General features: G+C 61.2%; 1 protein-coding gene across 15 annotated transcripts in view; it reads left to right on the top strand.

Annotated features, from left to right (window-relative positions):
* The window catches only part of RBFOX3 (RNA binding fox-1 homolog 3), a 140,515-nt gene that overhangs the window by 116,127 nt on the left and 6,408 nt on the right, over positions 1–17,980 (top strand). For 9 of the 15 annotated variants that reach the window (XM_048323806.1, XM_048323812.1, XM_048323800.1 and 6 more), the window contains exons 4-7: positions 4,337–4,673; positions 16,246–16,497; positions 17,033–17,170; positions 17,576–17,629. In XM_048323806.1, the coding sequence (XP_048179763.1) occupies positions 4,572–4,673; positions 16,246–16,497; positions 17,033–17,170; positions 17,576–17,629 (546 nt within the window). In that variant the 5' untranslated portion in view covers positions 4,337–4,571. Of the gene's footprint in view, positions 1–4,191; positions 4,674–16,245; positions 16,498–17,032; positions 17,171–17,575; positions 17,630–17,980 lie in introns of all 15 variants that reach the window. The other 6 variants (XM_048323816.1, XM_048323814.1, XM_048323809.1 and 3 more) reach the window with 5 other exon arrangements.

Raw genomic sequence — 17,980 nt, 5'->3', positions numbered from 1 at the left:
CTTGTCACACAGCAGTGTGTGTCTGTCAGTGCCTTCATCTAATTGCTTGATGTCTATGAATAACTACTAATGAGCTTTTAATTAATGAATGCCACGGCTTGGGGGCATTTTGGAGTGGGTGGGAGGAGAGGATTAGGTTGGTACCGCTGTCCCTGGGTGCTGGTGGGCCACCAGCACTGCACTCGCAGGATGACCCCAGGGAGGCTGGAGCACCTGATCTCACTGGTCCAACCTCAACAGCCCTCGTGGCAGAGCTTGTGTCTTGCCTGATCTGCAGCCCTCCTTGGCAGCTCTCCTGAGCGTCAGCATCTGGCTTTGCCCTGTAGGAGTGTGCTGCAGGGACCACGGAATCCTATTAAACACTGGACACTGGCAGCCCCTGGGACCCCCAGTTCCCCCATGGCTGTGCATTGTGCCCCCACAGCAGGTCCATGGGCACTGCATCATCCCTCTCTGCTGGGAGAGGATAGCCGCAGGTCCCGGTGGTGCCAGGCACTGGATTTCCCATTGCATCCTGTGGGTCAGAATCCGGACATGGAGCTGAGACAGCCCTGGGCTGGCAGCAGCTCTGACGTGTGCTCAGGGCTCAGTGCAGCATGTGCAGGGCCCTTGGCACCTGGATGTGCCGCAGCCGTGCTGCACTGCCGACCTGCCTGACACCGCCTGCTCCGCTGGGCTGGGGGGACGGGGCTCCGGGCACACCTCTGCACCTTGTTCCTGGTAGATAGTTTCCAAATGCTGGAGTGTGCCTTGGAGGGGAGCTGAGCTTTTCTGGCATTTCCTGAGGAGCCGGCAGCACCGCACTGGCTGCCTTGGGCACCTCCCAACAGCTCTCGGCTGCGCGGCAGGGACATCCTGGGGGCCTGGAGCAGCCAGATGTGCTGCGCTGTCCCTGGCAATTCCCGCAGTGGTTTGGGGGGTGCATGCCCACCAGTGCTCCCAGTGCAGGCTTTGTCTCTTGGCTCCAGCACCAGAACAGTGGCCAAGACCACTCCTGTCCCAGTGCCATGTTGTTCTCACTCTTCCAGAAAACAAAACCAAGGAGCCCTGAAGGCTTCATTTTAAATAAATAAAAAACTGAGAATTGTGCTGATTTGAAGGAAAGGCAGCCCCATCCTGCACGGGGGAGCGCAGCGCCAGCCCAGCCCCGAAGGGCAGAGAGAGATGTGCTGAGAACTGCAGCCCTGTGCGACTTCAGCCTTTGATCGTATATCTCACACGTGCCCTTTGCTTTCCCTCTGCTGATATTTATTAGGTTTAATTTTACTGGGACACGGCTGTAAGTGAGACAGATGGAATGGGGTCTGTGCGCCTGGTGAACACATCTTAATTAAACAGATAAATAAACTTTCATTCCAGGAGGCTTCAGTTTCGGAGGTGCTCCTCTGGGGCTGCGGCTCTGCGGGGCTGGGCACAGCCCTGGTGCCACCACCAGTGCTGGTGGCTGGGACTGTGGCACAGTGTCACCGGGAGCAGCAGAGTGAGGAAAACCAGCCAGTGGTGGCCAGCGAGGTGTTCCCCACTGGAGCTGACTGGGGGGGTTTGTGGCGCTCTGCCCGGCCAGTGTCCCCCGGGGCTCCCCACTGCAGAGGGGCATCTCTGCAGCCAGGCACACGTTGGTGATGGCGAGAGGAGGGAGAAAGGAGACTCCAACATTCCTCAGCTCCCAGAGCTCTGCCCATTTCGCTGCTGGCTCAGGACAGTGCCAGCACTTGTGGTGCTGCCACCGGCCAGGAATGCCTTTGAGTCACCCTGGCCGGAGCCGGCGCAGGGAAGGATGGGCAGATTACCTCATCCTGGAGCCAGTTCCCGCCTCACGTGGTTTGCTTAGTTGGGCACCGCAAGGCCAGTGTGCCAGGCAGTGCCCTGCCGTTGTCACCTCCAGGAGCTGCAGTGGAGCCAGGCCGGCCCAGGGCCTTTGGAGCTGCCTGTTGGCTTGCTCAAGGTGTCCCTTGCCCTGTGCCAGGGTCTGTGTGGTTCTTGGGTGCGTGCAGGTTCCTGGGGGAGCCCCTCTCCCCTCAGCTGTGCGAAGGGCTGTGGGAGGACACACTTGTCCCTTTCAGAGCTGTCCCACATCCTTCCCCAGGTGCTGGAGTGCACAGGAGAGTGCGGCACCAGGGGCATGGGGGTCCCTGGGAAGGGGAGCTGGAGACTAGCAGGAGTGTGGGGTCTGAGCACCACGGTATGCTGAAGGGGCCACTGCATCTGTCATGGTCTTTGGAGCTGGAGGGGGACACCATGGTGGGACACCCACAGGGAGCAGTGCCCAGGGATGCTGTAGGCAGCAGATGTCACTGCTGGACCTTTTTGACGTCCGGTACCACAAGGTGGTGGTGGTGACAAAGCCTCCCCCTGGCCTGGCATCCCCTCCCCGGTTTGGCAGCTTGTGGTCCCTTTGGAGTGTAGTCCCCCCAAGTCTCAGGACCCCCTGGGAGGGGCTACCACCCCCTTGGCCCCAGGCACCTCTTTCTCAGGATGGCTCTTCCTGAGTTGTTTGCAGCAGGTTTTCCCTGTGGCTCTGGGCTGGCCATGCCACACACTGCTGCTCTGGAGTGTCTGCAGCAGAAGTGGTAACTGCTGCGAGTGTACCAGGACACTGCAGCATGTCACTCTGCCTGGGGATACTGTGGAAAATCCCAGCTCCAAACGGCTGGTCGTGTGCTGGAGGCTCCGGCAGAGACGGAGCATCAGCAGCTGCTGGCACAGCCCTGCCTTTGTGCATCACATTTGGCCAAGATGGAAACTGAGCTGAGCCCAGGTTTTGTTTCCCACATGCCCCAGCACAATGCCATCCTGGCAGCCTTGGCACTGCCATGGCTCCAGAGCCGGGCAGGATGCAGCGCCAAGGCATGGGGCACCAGGGGAGGACCCCCATGGCAGTGCCGGGGCTGCTGCGGGGCCCTGAGGGTGGAGGTGCGAAGCGGGACAGGGACCCGAGCAAACACGTGCGTGCGCCCACGCCGGCTGTCCCTCGCGGGCACTGGCACGTAGGCTATTGCCATGGCAGCTGTGACAGCCGTGAGTGTGGTGTGGATGCGTCAGGGCTGCTGGCAGCACCGCAGGCCCCCTGGGAACACCAAAACACCTCTTGAACTCTGCCAGGGCTGACCCCTGCCCACCAGCGGGTGGTTCTTGGGGCAGAGGGTCCCCATCACTCTGGGGAGCGCAGGGAAGCCCCCGCCAGTGCCAGCCACCCCAAGGCACAGGGCTCCCCGCAGCCCTCCGTGCCTGTGGGACTGGCAGGCGGGTGAGGGGCTCACAGGGCCCTGCCTGGGACTCTCACACTTTGGCAGGGTTGAGCACCGGGGCATGCAGGCAGCGGTGAGGCTGCGGTTCGTCCGGCAGGGAGTGCTGCGGGCTGCCAGCCCTGCCCGCGGTGGCGCAGGCCGTGGCGGCGCGGGGCTGTGGGGCCGTGAGGGGCTGTGGGGCCGTGAGGGGCTGTGATGCCGTGAGGGGCTGTGGGGCCGTGAGGGGCTGTGATGCCGTGAGGGGCTGTGGGGCTGTGAGGGGCTGTGATGCCGTGAGGGGCTGTGGGGCCGTGAGGGGCTGTGATGCCGTGAGGGGCTGTGGGGCCGTGAGGGGCTGTGATGCCGTGAGGGGCTGTGGGGCTGTGAGGGGCTGTGATGCCGTGAGGGGCTGTGGGGCTGTGAGGGACTGTGGGGCTGTGGGGCGCTGTGGGGCCGTGAGGGGCTGTGGGGCTGTGAGGGGCTGTGATGCCGTGAGGGGCTGTGGGGCGCTGTGGGGCCGTGAGGGGCTGCGGGCGGGCGCGGGCCGGTGGCTCCGGGGAGGCGGAGCTGGGGCTGCTGCATGGCTCCCGCGGCCCCGGCAGCCGCGGCGGCTCCCGGCGAGAGCGTGTGCACGTGTGCGGCGGTGTGTGCATGGGGGAGCCCCCGGCAGCCCTGCCACCACCGCGGGGGCTGCCGGCTGGAGCTGCCGCTGCTCGGCACGGCTTCCCGCGGCACCCGTGCTGCACCACCGAAACTCCTGGTAAGACCCTTCCTCCCCTGGGAGCCAGCACCGGGAAGAGAGACGGCTCTGCCCGCTCGGCCCCATCCTGCCCGGCTGCTTCCCCAGCGTATGGCCGGGGTGGCGAGGGTGGCGGGGAAGCCATCTGCGAGCGGCGGCGGTGGAGGGGTTAAGTGCGGGATCAGCTGTTCTCATGTCATTACGGATTCTCTTCATTTTATACAGAGCTCTGTTTGATGTCTGAATGCACAGGGGACTCCCCCTCCTCCTCCAACTCCCACCCCTTTTATTTCGCTCCCGAGCCCTCTCTCCTTCCTCCTCCCCTTCCTTTCTCTCCCGCTCCGCTCTGGCTCACGCACACCCTTTGCAGACCGTGCGCTCAGTGCCAGTGTCTAATGGCCCCGAAGTGAAGAGCCAAGCGCTGCTCCGGCGGCGGCGCGGCCGGCCTGTCGCAGATGAACCCTCCTAACTAGCGCCGAGGGGTCGGGAGGGACGGCGAGGAGGGGAGAGCCCGAGGGGCCAGCCGGGAAGACGAGGATAGCGGTGGATAGCAGTGTGCGGAAGAGGACGGACCCGCGAACAGCTCCACGGCTACCTGTCGACACATGCTGTGCTCCATGGCTAACTCGGGCTGCCTCCTTGTCTCCAACTCAGGCATGCTTCCTCACTCTCTCCCCTGTCCTCCAGCCTTCCTCTACCTCCAACAGGTAAGCCACCCTCTCCGGGGGATTTTTTTGCTTTCCGGTTCACACGTGTTTCTGGCTGGTTCCCTCTTGGCAGAGGGTAAGAGCTTGACAGCTTCGTCCCAGTGTCCCCACTCCAGCCCCATGGCACTCGGAGTTGTGCCGCTTTGGTGGTTCCTCCTCGGCTGTAGCTTTTGGGGGTTTCTCTGGTTTCCCCGCCGTGGTGGCGGGAGCACAGCCAGGGCAGAGGCGCGGGCAGTGCGGCAGGCAGAGCTGCCGGCGCGGGTCCAGCGCTTCCCCGCCTCGGCGCTGCTGCCACTTGGCGATGATGGATGCTCGGATAAAGGAATGAGGCTCCTGCGTGGCCTGAGCAGCCTCCAGAGAGAAGGGAAGGTGATGAGCTTATGCGTGCACACGTGTGTGCACGTATGTGTGTGTGTGCTCACACTGCGCGTGTCCACAGCTGGGCCGCACGGCCGGGCGTGCGTGGGTTTGTCCCGCTGTCACAGGAAGGTGCTGCAGAGGGACTGGGAGGACGTGGTGCCAGGCAGGTGCCAGGCTTGTGCAGCCCGGATGGAGGGTGCTGAAGCCGTCAGTTTAGTCCTTCACCAGGGCCAAGGTTTTGCTGTCCCACAGGGCTGCCCTGATTCCTGCACTGGACCCTGAGTGCCAGGTTTCTGGGCCCATCATCCCAGGGGAAACGCAGCTTGGGAGAGGCAGCATCTTCTTCACATGCCTCTGTGCTGCGTCGGAAATCCCGTCTCCCAGCCAGGAAAACCACTCCATTTGTGCTTTCAGGAGTTTAAAAATTCATGGCATCCTCCCTGCACTTGGCGTGGCCAGCGTGGTTCACCCAGCGGTGAGGACGGGCACATAGGTGCCAACCCTCTGCCCCAGTGTGAAAGGCTGTGGAGTGTTTGGTCCCTTGGGATGTCTGTGGCCCATGTCCGAGTGGGGTCGTGGCCAGAGCGTGGCCAGTGGCGGTGGGGATGGCGAGGCCCAGGGTCACTCTCTCCCTCACTGAGTGTGGGGCTGGGGAAGCTGGTGCTGGTTATACAAGCGTGGGCATGGAGGGCGTGGGGGCTGCAGCAGGGGCTGCTGAGGTGGGCACTTGATTTATTGCACCCTCCTGCAGGCAGAGCCTGGGGAGAGCCAGCGCTGCGCTGGATCTTGGTCTTGTCCTCCCAAAGCTGCACCAAGGTCCCTGTGGCTGCTGCACATCTGACACTGAGCAAAAAACTGTCCCTGAACCCCCACCTGTCCAGGGAATGGATTCTGTCCCTATGAAGGGAGCACATGGATGCTTTGCACTGGCAGACAGTGCAGGGCCCAGAGCGCCTCTTGCAGCATGGGAGATGTCCCTCTCCAGCTGGGATCCACTTGTCCCTGGCCACAGGAGGGGCTCAGCTGGGCTTCTCTCGTGCCCTGCAGAGTACTCTGGTATGGATTGGCCTGGGTCTGGTGGCAATGGGAGCATGGTGGGCAGACAGGTGCTCCCAGTGCCCACAGGGCTGGGCAGAGCAGAGCTGGGGGTCCCTGGGAAGCAGCAACTTTCCTGGAAGCGTGGCTCTGCACCTGGCAACTCCCAGTTCCCCCATCACCCTGCCTGGTCTGATTTGACCATTGTGTTCCGCATATCTTCCTCCCTGCTCTCCCAGAAGCCTCCTGCTCCTTGGCAGCAGCTCTGGACTTGCAAGCCAGGAGGAGGGTTTTATTACAGGATTTGGAGTTGGATTTTCACCCGGCTGATGAGCACGATGGAGGTGAAAATCTCCATCCTCTTCCTCGGGTTTATCCCGTGCTGAGGTTCTTCACCCGGCACTTGGGGACAAGTGTTCCCAGTGCAGGTCACAACGAGGTGTCAGGGAGAGGGACGTCACTGGCAGTCATCACATGGGGCAGGGGCACGGGGCAAGCGCTGCTGATGGTCCCTCAATGGGTGTGCCTGGCACCTGCTTTAGCTCTGAATTTGCTCTGGATTTTAGGTGTGTCCACCTGTGCCACCTGCACCCTAGGAGCACACAGGGAGTGCTTCTGCCTGTGGGCACGTGCTCTGGCCAGCTGGCTTGGCTCACCTGTGTGTAGCAGGGACACCTGAGAGGGCTCAACTGACTCTCCCTGAGTCTCCATGGGGTCTGGGGGGACTTGGTTTTGACCCCCTGGGTTACAGGTCCCTATCCAAACCCTGTATGGGTTTGTAGGGAGGCACCTGGGGTGGATGCATACCATGATAGCGCCTGAGCCAGTGACCAGGAGTGAGTCTGCTGGGCTGGCTGGTCGGTCAAGAGCTGGGGCATGCCAGGGTCTGCATGCAGTAACTGCCCTCATCCCCTTCAGACAGTGCTCTCCCTACCAGGAGCCTGTGGCTGGATTGGTTCCCGAGGATGCTGCTTGTGTTTCGTAGCTCCCAGCCCCGGCGTTCTCAGCTGTGTTGGGATTTGAAGGAATGACCAAGTAATGAAGCTCTCAGCAAAAACTTCAGTTCTTCCAGCACCAGGGGAGGTTCAGCAGTGCCAGGGCCTCTTCCAGGTGCTGTGGGTGCCTCTCAGCTCACTCTGCTCCACTCCCCCCATGTGTCCTCCCCTTGCTGGCCGCAGGAGCCATGGTCCATGGCGTTCTGGGTTGTGCAGCCACTCTGTGTCCAGAAGCTCCCCCTGGCACTGCTGTGCTCCAAGAGCAGGGCTTCTGGAGGGCTGGAGGGCAGGGGCCACAGGAGGGTGGGTGCATGTCTGCAGCAGAGCTGCCTGGGCCAGTGGAAGCACTGTGTCCTTCGGTGGGGCTTGGCAGGGACATTTGTCTCTTGCTCAGTGAGGATCTGGGTGTGGAAGGACACTTTGGTGGCTTCATTTTGTTAACAGGGGAACCAGTCACTTCTTGAAACACATCTCTGCTGTTGTGAGTGAGCAAGTGATGGCTGCAGGACAAGGCTCGGTGCTCACCCTGAACTCTGAGGCTCTGGGTCTCAGCATCAGTGCTCTACCCCAGCATGGCCCTGGTGCAGCCCCAGCCATGTGCAGGCCTGACCCCAGCGCAGGCTGGTGTACAGGTGTGCTGAACCCCGCTGCAGTGCTGCCCCTGAGATGCTCCTCGCCGGGAACATCCCCGGTGCTCACAGTCACACCATGGCACAGGAGACTTGGCTGAGCAGCGCCTGGTCCGCCGGGAAACAGCCTCTGCAAATCCTGCTTGGAAAATTCCTTTCCAAAAGGGCTGCTGCCAAGTTTAGCATGTTATATTTTTAGGGAGCAGGTCTATTCCGAGCAGTGTTGTCGCGTGTTGCAGCAGCGGGTTCGTTTCAAACCGGGTTTCTCCCCCTGCTCGTGCGTCGCACGGATGCGAGACCTGGCACAGTGGCCCCCAGCTCTGGCCATGCTGTGGCAGCTGCCCCGCTCAGAGAGGACAGGCCTTAAAGCCCCAAAAACATGTTTTCTGGTTTGGGTTTTTTTATATTGAAAACACTGACATTAATTTTAGCTTTGCAAAGCTGCTTTTCCCACAATAGCTGTGATTTTGGCCCACACTGCCTGGCAATGCTCTTTTTATAGGTATATTCCTATTTTTGTGCTGTAGTGATGGGTGAATGAGTAGATTAAATTAGATTTAGTATCTGTCATTCTTTAAAGCATCACATGTAGTGGGGGGGGGGTGTAACAAAGAAGGCTAATTAGGAGAGCGGGTGCAGGCCACCCCCACCAGCTCCACCACCCCCGGCCCTGGGGCTGCCCCCGCTCAGAGGCCAGCATTGAAATAGGAAAATGCTTTTGAAACATGACTTTCCTGTACAGCCCCCAGGCCAGGCCAGCTCCATGGTCTGCAGCCAGGGCTGGGCAGGGTGCTGGGCGTTGCAGCTGGGCACGCCAGGCATCTCCAGGACATTCAGGGTCACTTGGCTGCCTGGCTGCTCTCTCCACGGGGATGGGGGCTCCTGTGTATGGGGGCTCTGTGTCTGTGGAATACTGGGCTTCCATGGAGGAGCCGGGAGCACCAAGGGCACTGTTGCCCCTCCAGGAAGGGTGTTAGTCACTTTGGTGCAGCTGGTTTTTGTAGGCAGATGTGGGGCTGGGTGCCGGGAGGGTGTGGGAAGTCGTGGGGAAGTGCCAGTGTTGGGAAGGCTGGGAAGGGTGCCTGGGCACAGGAGAGAACTAAATGTCCAAGGAAGGAGCTGGGTCTTCCCAGTACTGGTGTGAGCCTAGCAGTGTGTGGTCAGGGGCTCTGCAGTCCTGGCCATGCTGTGGCTACTGACTCAGTGACATGCCAGTACCACTGAGCAGGCTGGGAGCTGCAGGCTGGGAACTGTGGGCTGCTGCAGGGTTCACCCCTCCACTGCCCATGGGCAACCACAGCAGGGCTTAACCTCCCTTTGGCGTTCCAGTGGCCAGGAGAGAGCAGGTGTGCCCCCTCACTCCCTGGAGCGTCCCAGCAGGTGAAGAGTTTGTGGTGGCCACCACAGTGCTGTGGGCATTGCCTGCCGGGGGTCAGGTGCAGTTCCCAAATTCCATACAAGCCCTGCTGTGCCCAGCCAGGATCCACACCTGGGTTCCAGGCTGGAGTTCCCCGGAATGAACTCTGGGCCCTGACTCTGTGCTGGGGTCCTCGAAGGGAGCAGCAGAGGGACCATCCCTGTGCATGCCTGAAGTCACTGGCCATGGAGCCGAGCAGTCCCACACTGTGGGATCCCACATCTGTCTCCCCCATCCCTGGCTGCATCCACTTGGCATCTCCCCACTGCGGCGCTGGCCACAGCCTTCAAACAGCTCCTGTGGAAAATCAAAACTGGGGAGAGAAGAGTGGGAGCAGGCGACAGTGGCAGCTTATTTGTGATCTGCATTGTGTGGGGAGCCCTTAATTAGAGGTAATTAGACTAATTAACTTGCAAATGAGAAACTCGTCTTTTTCTCCTTTTCTTGTACAAGAAAAAATAGAAAAGACGAGCAACAAGATAAATATTGAGGCTAATTACATTGTACCTGCCGTAGAGCCCCTCCAGCCCATGGGATGCCTCTCTCCCCACCAGCCTGGCATTGTGTGCTGTCCCTGGCCAGGTGCCCTGCGGTGGCTGTCCCCACTCAGGGCTGGTCACACTGCCAGGCATGTGTGCCCACGTCCCTGCTGGCAGAAAGGGGCCATCCGCCACCCTCAGTGCACCCAGCAAGGATGCGGTGTGGGGACAGGAGCCGGTGGGGACAGTGGCCTCCATGGCATCAGCTATTGCCAGGGCCCAGTGGCCAGGCCCTGGCAATGGCCAGTGCCACTGAGGGCATGGCTCCAGCATCATACCTGGCACACTCCCTGCCAAAGCCATCCCATCCCACCCCAGGACTGGAGCAGGGGCATCCCCTCTGTGGCACCACGAGCTGCCCGGCTGTTCTCCAGCTTCTCCCTCGTGGCATCTCTGGTTTCCCCTCACTCTGTGCCGCACACCCCAGGGGCTTTGTTAGCACAACCCGGTTCAAATGTCTGATTAGTCTTTAGGAGATCGAGGGGTCAATTTTCCACAGCTCCTTCCTCTCCATTTAACTAATTTAACTGCACAATTGTTACAAATTTCATTTTATTATAGCGCTGCTTCTCAGTCCAATTGAATTACCAAAATCTCATTTTCTCAGAAGTGCTGAATATGTAATTAGAGGAAAAATTATGCTCCTGGCTGCCTATTAGAGAGGGCTGCGTGCAAGCACTGTCCGGGCATGCACATCGGTCCGTGGTGCCACGAGTGCCCACACTGTCTGGGCGAGCAAGTGCCACATGCAGCTGTGCCAGAGCCCCAGCATGGTGACAATGGTGTGACAGAGTCTGTGGGTGGGCCCTGGGGTGTGAGGGGCTCTGCAGGTGCAGGGCCGGGGTTCAGCTGGGTTCCTGGAGCCCTGTGAGCTGTGGGGCCAGACGTGGGGATGGCAGTGGAGCTGGTGTGGGTCTTGTGGGAAGTATGAGGCCAGTGGATGTGGCCATTCATCCCACTGCTCACAGTGTCTGGAGCTGTCTCCATGCAGCTCAGCTCTGGCAGCTCCACGTGTGGGTTCTAGAGCCCCAGCCCTTTCCAGGGGGGAACGCAGCAGCTGCCCCCAGGCCCACTGGAGCAGCAGACTGGTCGCCCCTGAGCCATGCGATCTATGGGCACCCACATCTGATGCTCTGGTGCCTGCAGAGCTCAGGAGGATGTTGATGAGGACTCAGGTTGCCTCCAGCCCATCCCTGGGCTCTGCAGCTTAGCTTGTGCCTCGTATGCCACCTGTCACAATCTTTTGGTGGCCACTGGGGACCAAACACTGCTGGGAATCCCAGCCAACACTGCGTACACCAGCTGTGACTTGCTCCGGTGTGCCTGGAGGAAGAGCTGTGCCAGGGACACCACCAAGGACTCCTACAGGTGTGCCCGGCACTGCTGGCAGTTCCAGGAGCTGCCATGGGTGAGCCCAGGCCCCACTGGCGATGTCAGGCCCTGCTCAGGAGGGAGCCAGAGGGCTGTGCGTCCCGGAGCTCTGTTCCTCCCACTGCCATGCCTGATCCTGCCATGTCCCCGGCGGTGACACAGCCGTCAGTCCCTCCCGGGGCAGTGGCACCGGTACATGGCGAGCTGGGAGCTGCCGGCCGTGCGGGCGGGGGTGGCCGGGAGCCCCCCCAAGCACCCCCGTCTCGCCTTGGTTACACAACATTATCATTTCATAATACTCTGAAATATACATGAAGTTGGCTGAATGCAGATGAAATTGCACCATTTACTTCATGAATATTTCATGAAGCCTCATCTCCGAAGTTTCCAGCTGGCAGAACCAGGAGCTGGGGCCGGACCGTGGCCCCTTCTGCCCCGTGCTGGAGGTGACAGGGACACATGTGCTGCTGTGTGCCCGGGCCAGCGTCTTGTCTCATCCCCGTTCCTGGACGTCACATGGCCGCCACCGCTCCGCCTGTCCTCCCCAGGCTCCCATGGTCACAGGGGCAGCAGCATCCCTGGCTCTGTTAGCTGGGGCTCAGGGGGACCAAGGGCAGGAGCAGGGAAGGGGGATGCAGAGTGCCGGGACAGTGTGTGGCAGCCAGAAAGATGGTGTTTCCCGTGCCAACAGGCTGCTCTGCTTCCCCCCGCTGCTCCTCCTTCTCCTCCCCCTCAGGTCCTGCCTGCTCACTGGAGCACTCCTTTCCCACCGCAGCATCCCTGGCAGATGCCATTACCAACCTCTCACCCCTCCCTGTGCTTCGGTGATGAAGACGTTCAGTGCAGCAGCTGCTACCACTGGTCTCTGCAGCTCCTCACCCCTTCACTGCTTCCTCCAGAGGGTCCATCCCCATCGTGCCCCCCAGCTCTCTGTGGGATCACTGTGGCCCTCCTTTGCAGATAAGCGACCCACCACGATCTCCTGACATCCCCACGGTGGGCGGGGCTCGTCCCTCCTGGGGCACCCTGACCGCGCTGCCCCGCAGCCAGAACCTCTGCGGCCGGTGCCTGCACAGGGCTGGGCACTGCTTTGTATGGATGGCACAGCTTTTGGGGTAATGAAATATTTACAGGTCAGTGGTTTTGTGAGAAATGACAGGGATCAGTCAATTCCTTTTCAGGGAGTAATTTTCTTCCCCTTCATGGCCTCTGTTCCATGTTGACAGTCATTAGCATGAGCGAGCGGCCGGATCGAAGGGGGAGCGTTGCATCTGTCACGCAGATGAGTCGTGCTGGGCACGGTGATGCCTGCGTGGGCCCAGGATGCTGGGGGCTACCTTGGGCCATACCAGGACCCTTCTGCGTCCACTGGGGCATTTCTTGAATCTGTCTCTGCTGCTCAGCACAGTGCCACACCGCCCTGCACCAGGGCAGTGGGCATAAGGGCAGATGGTCTTGTCAGTCTCCCTGGCTGCTGCTCGCTCCAGTTTCCTGCTGGTGGTCACAGCGGGTCCCCCACAGGAGGCACTGGGAATTGCTGAGCACCCTTCCCTGTGCTCAGCAGTGACCTCAGGCTCCGTCATGATGTGGCAAGGGTGTGCCCTGGCATTAGCAAGCATGCAGGAGCCATTCCAGGTCACAGCAAAGTCCTTTCTGCCCTCCCTGCCCTGCCTGCAGGATATGCTTACTGAGGCTCTGCAGCTTGCAGGAGCACCTGGGGGGACTCTGTGGATGCTGTGGTGCTGTGGGCCCCTCTTTTTCTCCCACAGCAGGTGTCTGGTTCCCAGTGGGAGGAGCAGGACAGCCACAGGCAGTGGGGAGCACTATCAGGGTGGGGAGGTGTGTAGTGACAGGACTGTATTCCCTCTCCAGTTGTTCCGCCACTCCACATGTGGCTTCAAGCCCAGCTGTACTATGTGCCATGACCTAATGGTGCCGTGACCAAGCAGGGTCAACTGCAACTGGGCAGTGCCATGCCATGACCAGGCAGTGCTGTGCCATGACCAGGCAGTGTTGTGCTGTGCCGCCCCTGCACCATCAGTACTGCCCAGTACAGGAAGGGCACAGCCGTGGGCACAATCAGCTGGTGGGAGTTGCCCTGGGCTGGAGATGGGACTGGGGTCGGGCCAAGACAGCAGGATGGCAATGAGGCTTGGAGGAAACGGGGCACGTCCGTGGCGGCTGCAGTGGCAGCAGGGGACAGGTGCTGGTGGGCAGCCGATAACTGCAGGCACTCGGATGCGGCGCTGTCACATGGAGCTGGCAGGACGCCGGTCATGGCCGAGGTTTGGTGGTCCATCGCAAGTGCTCGTGACTGGCAGCTGCCTCGTCGTTAGTGCAGGGCTCTGCACTCGGCTGATTGCTCTGACCCGTCCTCTGCATCCAGGGGCTCCTGGCATGTTATTTTCTTAAAAAGAAGCAAATGTGGGAAACGGCGTTGTCAGCCCCAAGCTGACAGGCACAATCACCAAAATGCGGTGTCGGCAGGAACTGGCCCCACGCGCTAAATGACTTGAAAGGAAATGGCCTGGATTGTGCTGAGGAGGCAGAGTGTGGGGGGAGAAAGCAAGTGGAGCAAACAAAAAAACTCCATTAATTAAAGAAACTCGTTAATGAGGGACATTTAATCAGCTAAAGATGATATCTACCCCTCGCCTGCTGCGGCAGCCACTGCACAGGGCTGGTGGTGCGAGACTGAGCCGTGGGCAGGGCGGGGGACACTGGGCAGAGGACACCATATGGGGGACACTGCACAGGGGAAACCAGGCAGGGGAGCTTGGGCTCCCTGTCCCAGCCTCTCCACTGCCATCCCCGGGGCAGGGGTGTTTCAGCACAGGGTTGTGCCACGGTCCTGCTGGTACCTGCCTGAGCAGGTGGGCAGCAGAGGTGCAGGGGTACTGCTTGTGCCCCCTGTGTTGTGTTAAATGCTGCCAGCTTTGCTCCAGGCTTAGGCACTGAACTGATCTGTCTCGTTTTAAATGAGGCCAAGGGCTGTTAAGGATCAGAATTTCTTTTATTGCAAGTGTCAAAAGCACCGTGTGGGAGTGTCCCTGCACCCCAGGAGGGAGGGATGTCTATCAGAGACCCTGTCCCTGGCACCCCCAGGCCAGCACTGTGCCACGGGCTCCCCACATGGCCAGGCACCCCAAGCTGGGAGCACCCAGAGTACTTCTCCTGGACCCCCTGGGTGCTCAGTGCAGGGGGACACCCCAGAAGGGGCTCCAGCCACTTTCCGGCAGGAACAGAGGGACCCTCAGTGCTTGGGGCTGCCCAGGGATGGGGCTGTTCAGTGGTGCAGGCAACATGGGCTGTGGAACTGAGCAGCGAGATGTCAATGGGCATCACACAGCCAAACCTGTCAGCGTTCCCTTCCCCATGGGACCCTCACCCACTGCAGCCCCGATCGAGCAGCTCTGTCCCCAGTGGGGGTGGCCAGGCACTGGGAGTGGACGGGAGGCGCTGGAAGCCATGGATCTGTGTCTCTGCAGCACCCGCAGCCCCAGCACCATGAGCAGCAACCAGGGGAACCTAATGGTCCCTGAAAGAAATAATACCCGGGCTGACAGGCACTGCGACAGTCCTAATTAATAACTGATACAAACGTGGCTGTTGGGACAGGCTGACAAGATGCCGGGAGGGCCCAGGACCTGAGCAGGTGGGGACAGTCCCTGCATTCTGTCTGCCCACTGACATCCTGGTCCCTGCGTGTTGGTGGCTGGTCCTGGCTGTAGTGACAGCAAGGATGTGTCCAGTGCAGAGCAGGCAGGAGGGATGGGGGCTGCTCCTGCTTCTGCACATGCAGGCAAGGAGGGATGGGCACAGGGCATCAGGGATTCAGGCAGGGAGTGAGGCACACGGGGCGCTGGGGATGCAGGCAGGTACTGGGAGTGTGACCACCGTGACTGTTGGTGTCTGCCTGCTCCCTGGAGAGGAGCTGGGTGCCGAGACCCAGGTGAGCACAGGATGGAGCCCTGCAGCCTGCCAGGTGGGATTAGCACCTGCAGTGTGGGCAGGAGTGGTGTGGGCAGTTCCCGGCTGCCCGTCCCGGGGCAGTGCCGTCAACGGGCTCGGCCCCTGCAGCGTGACAGCCCCGGCCCACGCAGGCAGGTGCATCGGGCTGGCGCGTCCCCGAGCAGCTGAGTCAGCGCGGGCAGGCGCTGCCGGTGCTGCCGATGCTGCTGATGACTTGCAGATCTGCAGCGGGGCTATTCCCGCTGGGTTTCCGTGTGTCCCCGGTGCGGCCCTGCTGCCACCCTCACAGGCACGACAGCCCTGCGGGCTGGGGATGGCAGCTGCCAGCGCGTCCCCCCTGCCACCCCCACCATCCTTCCCCAGCATAAATCGGCGACACACACAGTTAAAGAGCTTGTCTCTGCGGGCTGAGCCACAGATGGATTTCACAGGCCAGAGGCTGCTGCAGCACGTTGTAAAGCATCCAAGGGGCTGCGGGCGCTGCCCCACGCAGCCCTGGGACTGCTGCTGGGGGCTGCAGCTGTGCCGGCCACAGGTGCAGCACACACGTGTGCGAGCGGGGAGAGGCCATGGGTGTGCGCTGGGCTGTGAAGATGGGCAGTTGGTGGCTGGGTGGGTGTGCAGACAAGGTGCAACCTGGGACCCCCACACTGCACTCCCAGCCCCACGCAAACCCCAGCAGCCCTTGGCACTTGTCGTGGGTGCAGCTCACCCCATTTGACCAAGGCGGCCAAGCCAGCTGCGTTAGAGCAAAGGGCCTAATCAAATATTTAGCAGTTAATTGATTCCTGCCTGGTATTTGCCAAGGGGCCATCAGCATCCCTCCCTGATGCCCTTCCCAGCCTGCCCAGCCAGTGCCGGTGCTGTGCAGCTCCCGGCATGATGCTGCTGGCCGGGCTCTGCTTTGCCCTGTTCTGGGCTCCAAAAGGGGGCCTGCCCAGGTCTCCCTTCCGAAGGAGAGGGATATTCCAGCTTCAGGAGTTAAACCCTACATGGAGGCCTCCATCCTCCTACCCAAGCCCCAGCGCACTGGGCAGGCAGGGCGTAGGAGCGGGAGAGGATGGGGCTCAGCTGCTGGCAATGTGACCCCAAAGCCACCACAGCACAGAGACAGTTTGAGGGCGACACCATAGGCTGGGGTGTAGTGGGGTGAGTGGGCCTGGGTCTGGCTGTGGAGATCAGAACCCCATCCCGGGGCAAGTGGCAGCCCAGGTATGCCAGCAGCTGAGGGGGATGGTGCCGCTGTCTTGGCAGGGTAACCAGGACGCCACGGCTCCACCAGACGCGATGGCTCAACCCTACCCCCCGGCCCAGTACCCCCCGCCCCCCCAGAACGGGATCCCCGCAGAGTACGCACCACCACACCCCCACCCCACGCAGGACTACTCGGGGCAGAGCACAGTACCGGAGCACGCCATGACCCTCTACACACCAGCACAGAGCCACACCGAGCAGCCAGGCACCGACGCCAGCACACAGTCCATAGCAGGGACACAGACGGTACCGGTAAGGCTCGGGGGCATGGGTGGGCTGAGGGCAGTGCCAGGGGCACTGAGGGGAGCTGGGACAGTCGTGCTGCGGGGGACCGCGGCAGTGCTAGAGCTGCCAGGAGGGTCCTAGGACTACCAAAGTCCCACAGGGTATCAGGCTGGGTGTTCCTACCATCACTCCCCCTCTCAGCCCTCCCATCATTTCTAATTACTTGTAATCCACTTGCTTGGCTCTGCTCTACAAGATCGTGGCAATTACAGGGCTGGAATGCACACCAGGAAGGTGCTGAGCTCAGCACTTTACAGCCTTTCCACATGGTCCCGAGTGCAGCGTCTGCACCCCCACCCCGAGCATCCCCATAGCCCCACCATCATCCCCTGGCTCACCAGGGTGGAGGGACACCCGTGGGGTACTGCCCAGAACCTGGGGGACCACAGGGTCCAGGGTACCCCTGGGGGCAGGCAGGGCCAGGCGCAGGGCAGGGGGACATTCCCACCGGGGACACAGGGCTGGCATGGCCAGGGGCTGATGGCAGCGGTGCCTCCCACAGCAGACAGACGAGGCGGCACAGACAGACAGCCAGCAGCTACACTCCTCAGACAACACAGAGAAGCAGCAGCCCAAGAGGTTACACGTCTCCAACATTCCCTTTCGATTCCGGGACCCTGACCTGCGGCAAATGTTTGGGGTGAGTATGGCTCCATCCAGCCATCACATCCCTGCTCCCTGCTCAGTGCTGCCCCGTGGCACCATCGGGACCTTGGCACTGCCACCTCCCAAGGGCCTATCCTGCCCAGCCCCTGTGTGTGGAGCGAGGAGTGACACAGAGCCCTTGTCCCCCCCCCTTCCCAGCCCTCATTAGGACTCAAAGCAGTGCCAGCTAAGGAAATTTTGTATGACACTCCCTAAGTCCTGTCAGAGCGGGAGCCATGGGAGGGACAAGGGCTTTCCCCTGCATGACCCTGGGGGTCCCCAGGTGTGGCCTCCAAGGCAGCCCTCTGCCCATCCCTGGCACAGAGCCCCATGCCAGCAGCTCTGGGTGCAGGGCTGGGGGCTTTGCAGGAACTCATCCCTCTATTCTCTCCACTTGCAGCAATTCGGGAAAATTCTGGATGTGGAGATCATTTTCAATGAGCGGGGCTCCAAGGTGGGTGATGCCCATGGCCAGCACCGTACAGTGAGTTCCGGGGAGGGTGTCAGTGGAGCCAGGTTGCCCAGCAGTGCTGTAACCTGCTCTCCCCTCCTCTCCTGTCCCATGGGACCCTGGCAGGCAGCGCCCCATCGGGGCAGCCCTGGCACCAACTGGGGAGGTCATGTGGGTCCCTGCACCCGGCACCGGAGGGAGGAGAGGGCTCGCTCTGTCCCGCCATGGGCAGCTCGTGTCCCTCTGTGTCTGGATGTCTCTGTTGTATCTTCCCCGCTTTCTGTGCCCCTCTCCCAGACTCTTCTCCCAGCTTGTGGGTGATTCTTGGGCCTCAGCCGGGACCCCTGGCCCCTG

The sequence above is a fragment of the Corvus hawaiiensis genome, chromosome 19 (assembly GCF_020740725.1).
Source record: "Corvus hawaiiensis isolate bCorHaw1 chromosome 19, bCorHaw1.pri.cur, whole genome shotgun sequence".
Lineage (NCBI taxonomy): Eukaryota > Metazoa > Chordata > Aves > Passeriformes > Corvidae > Corvus > Corvus hawaiiensis.
This window is presented reverse-complemented; position numbering and strand designations above follow the sequence as displayed.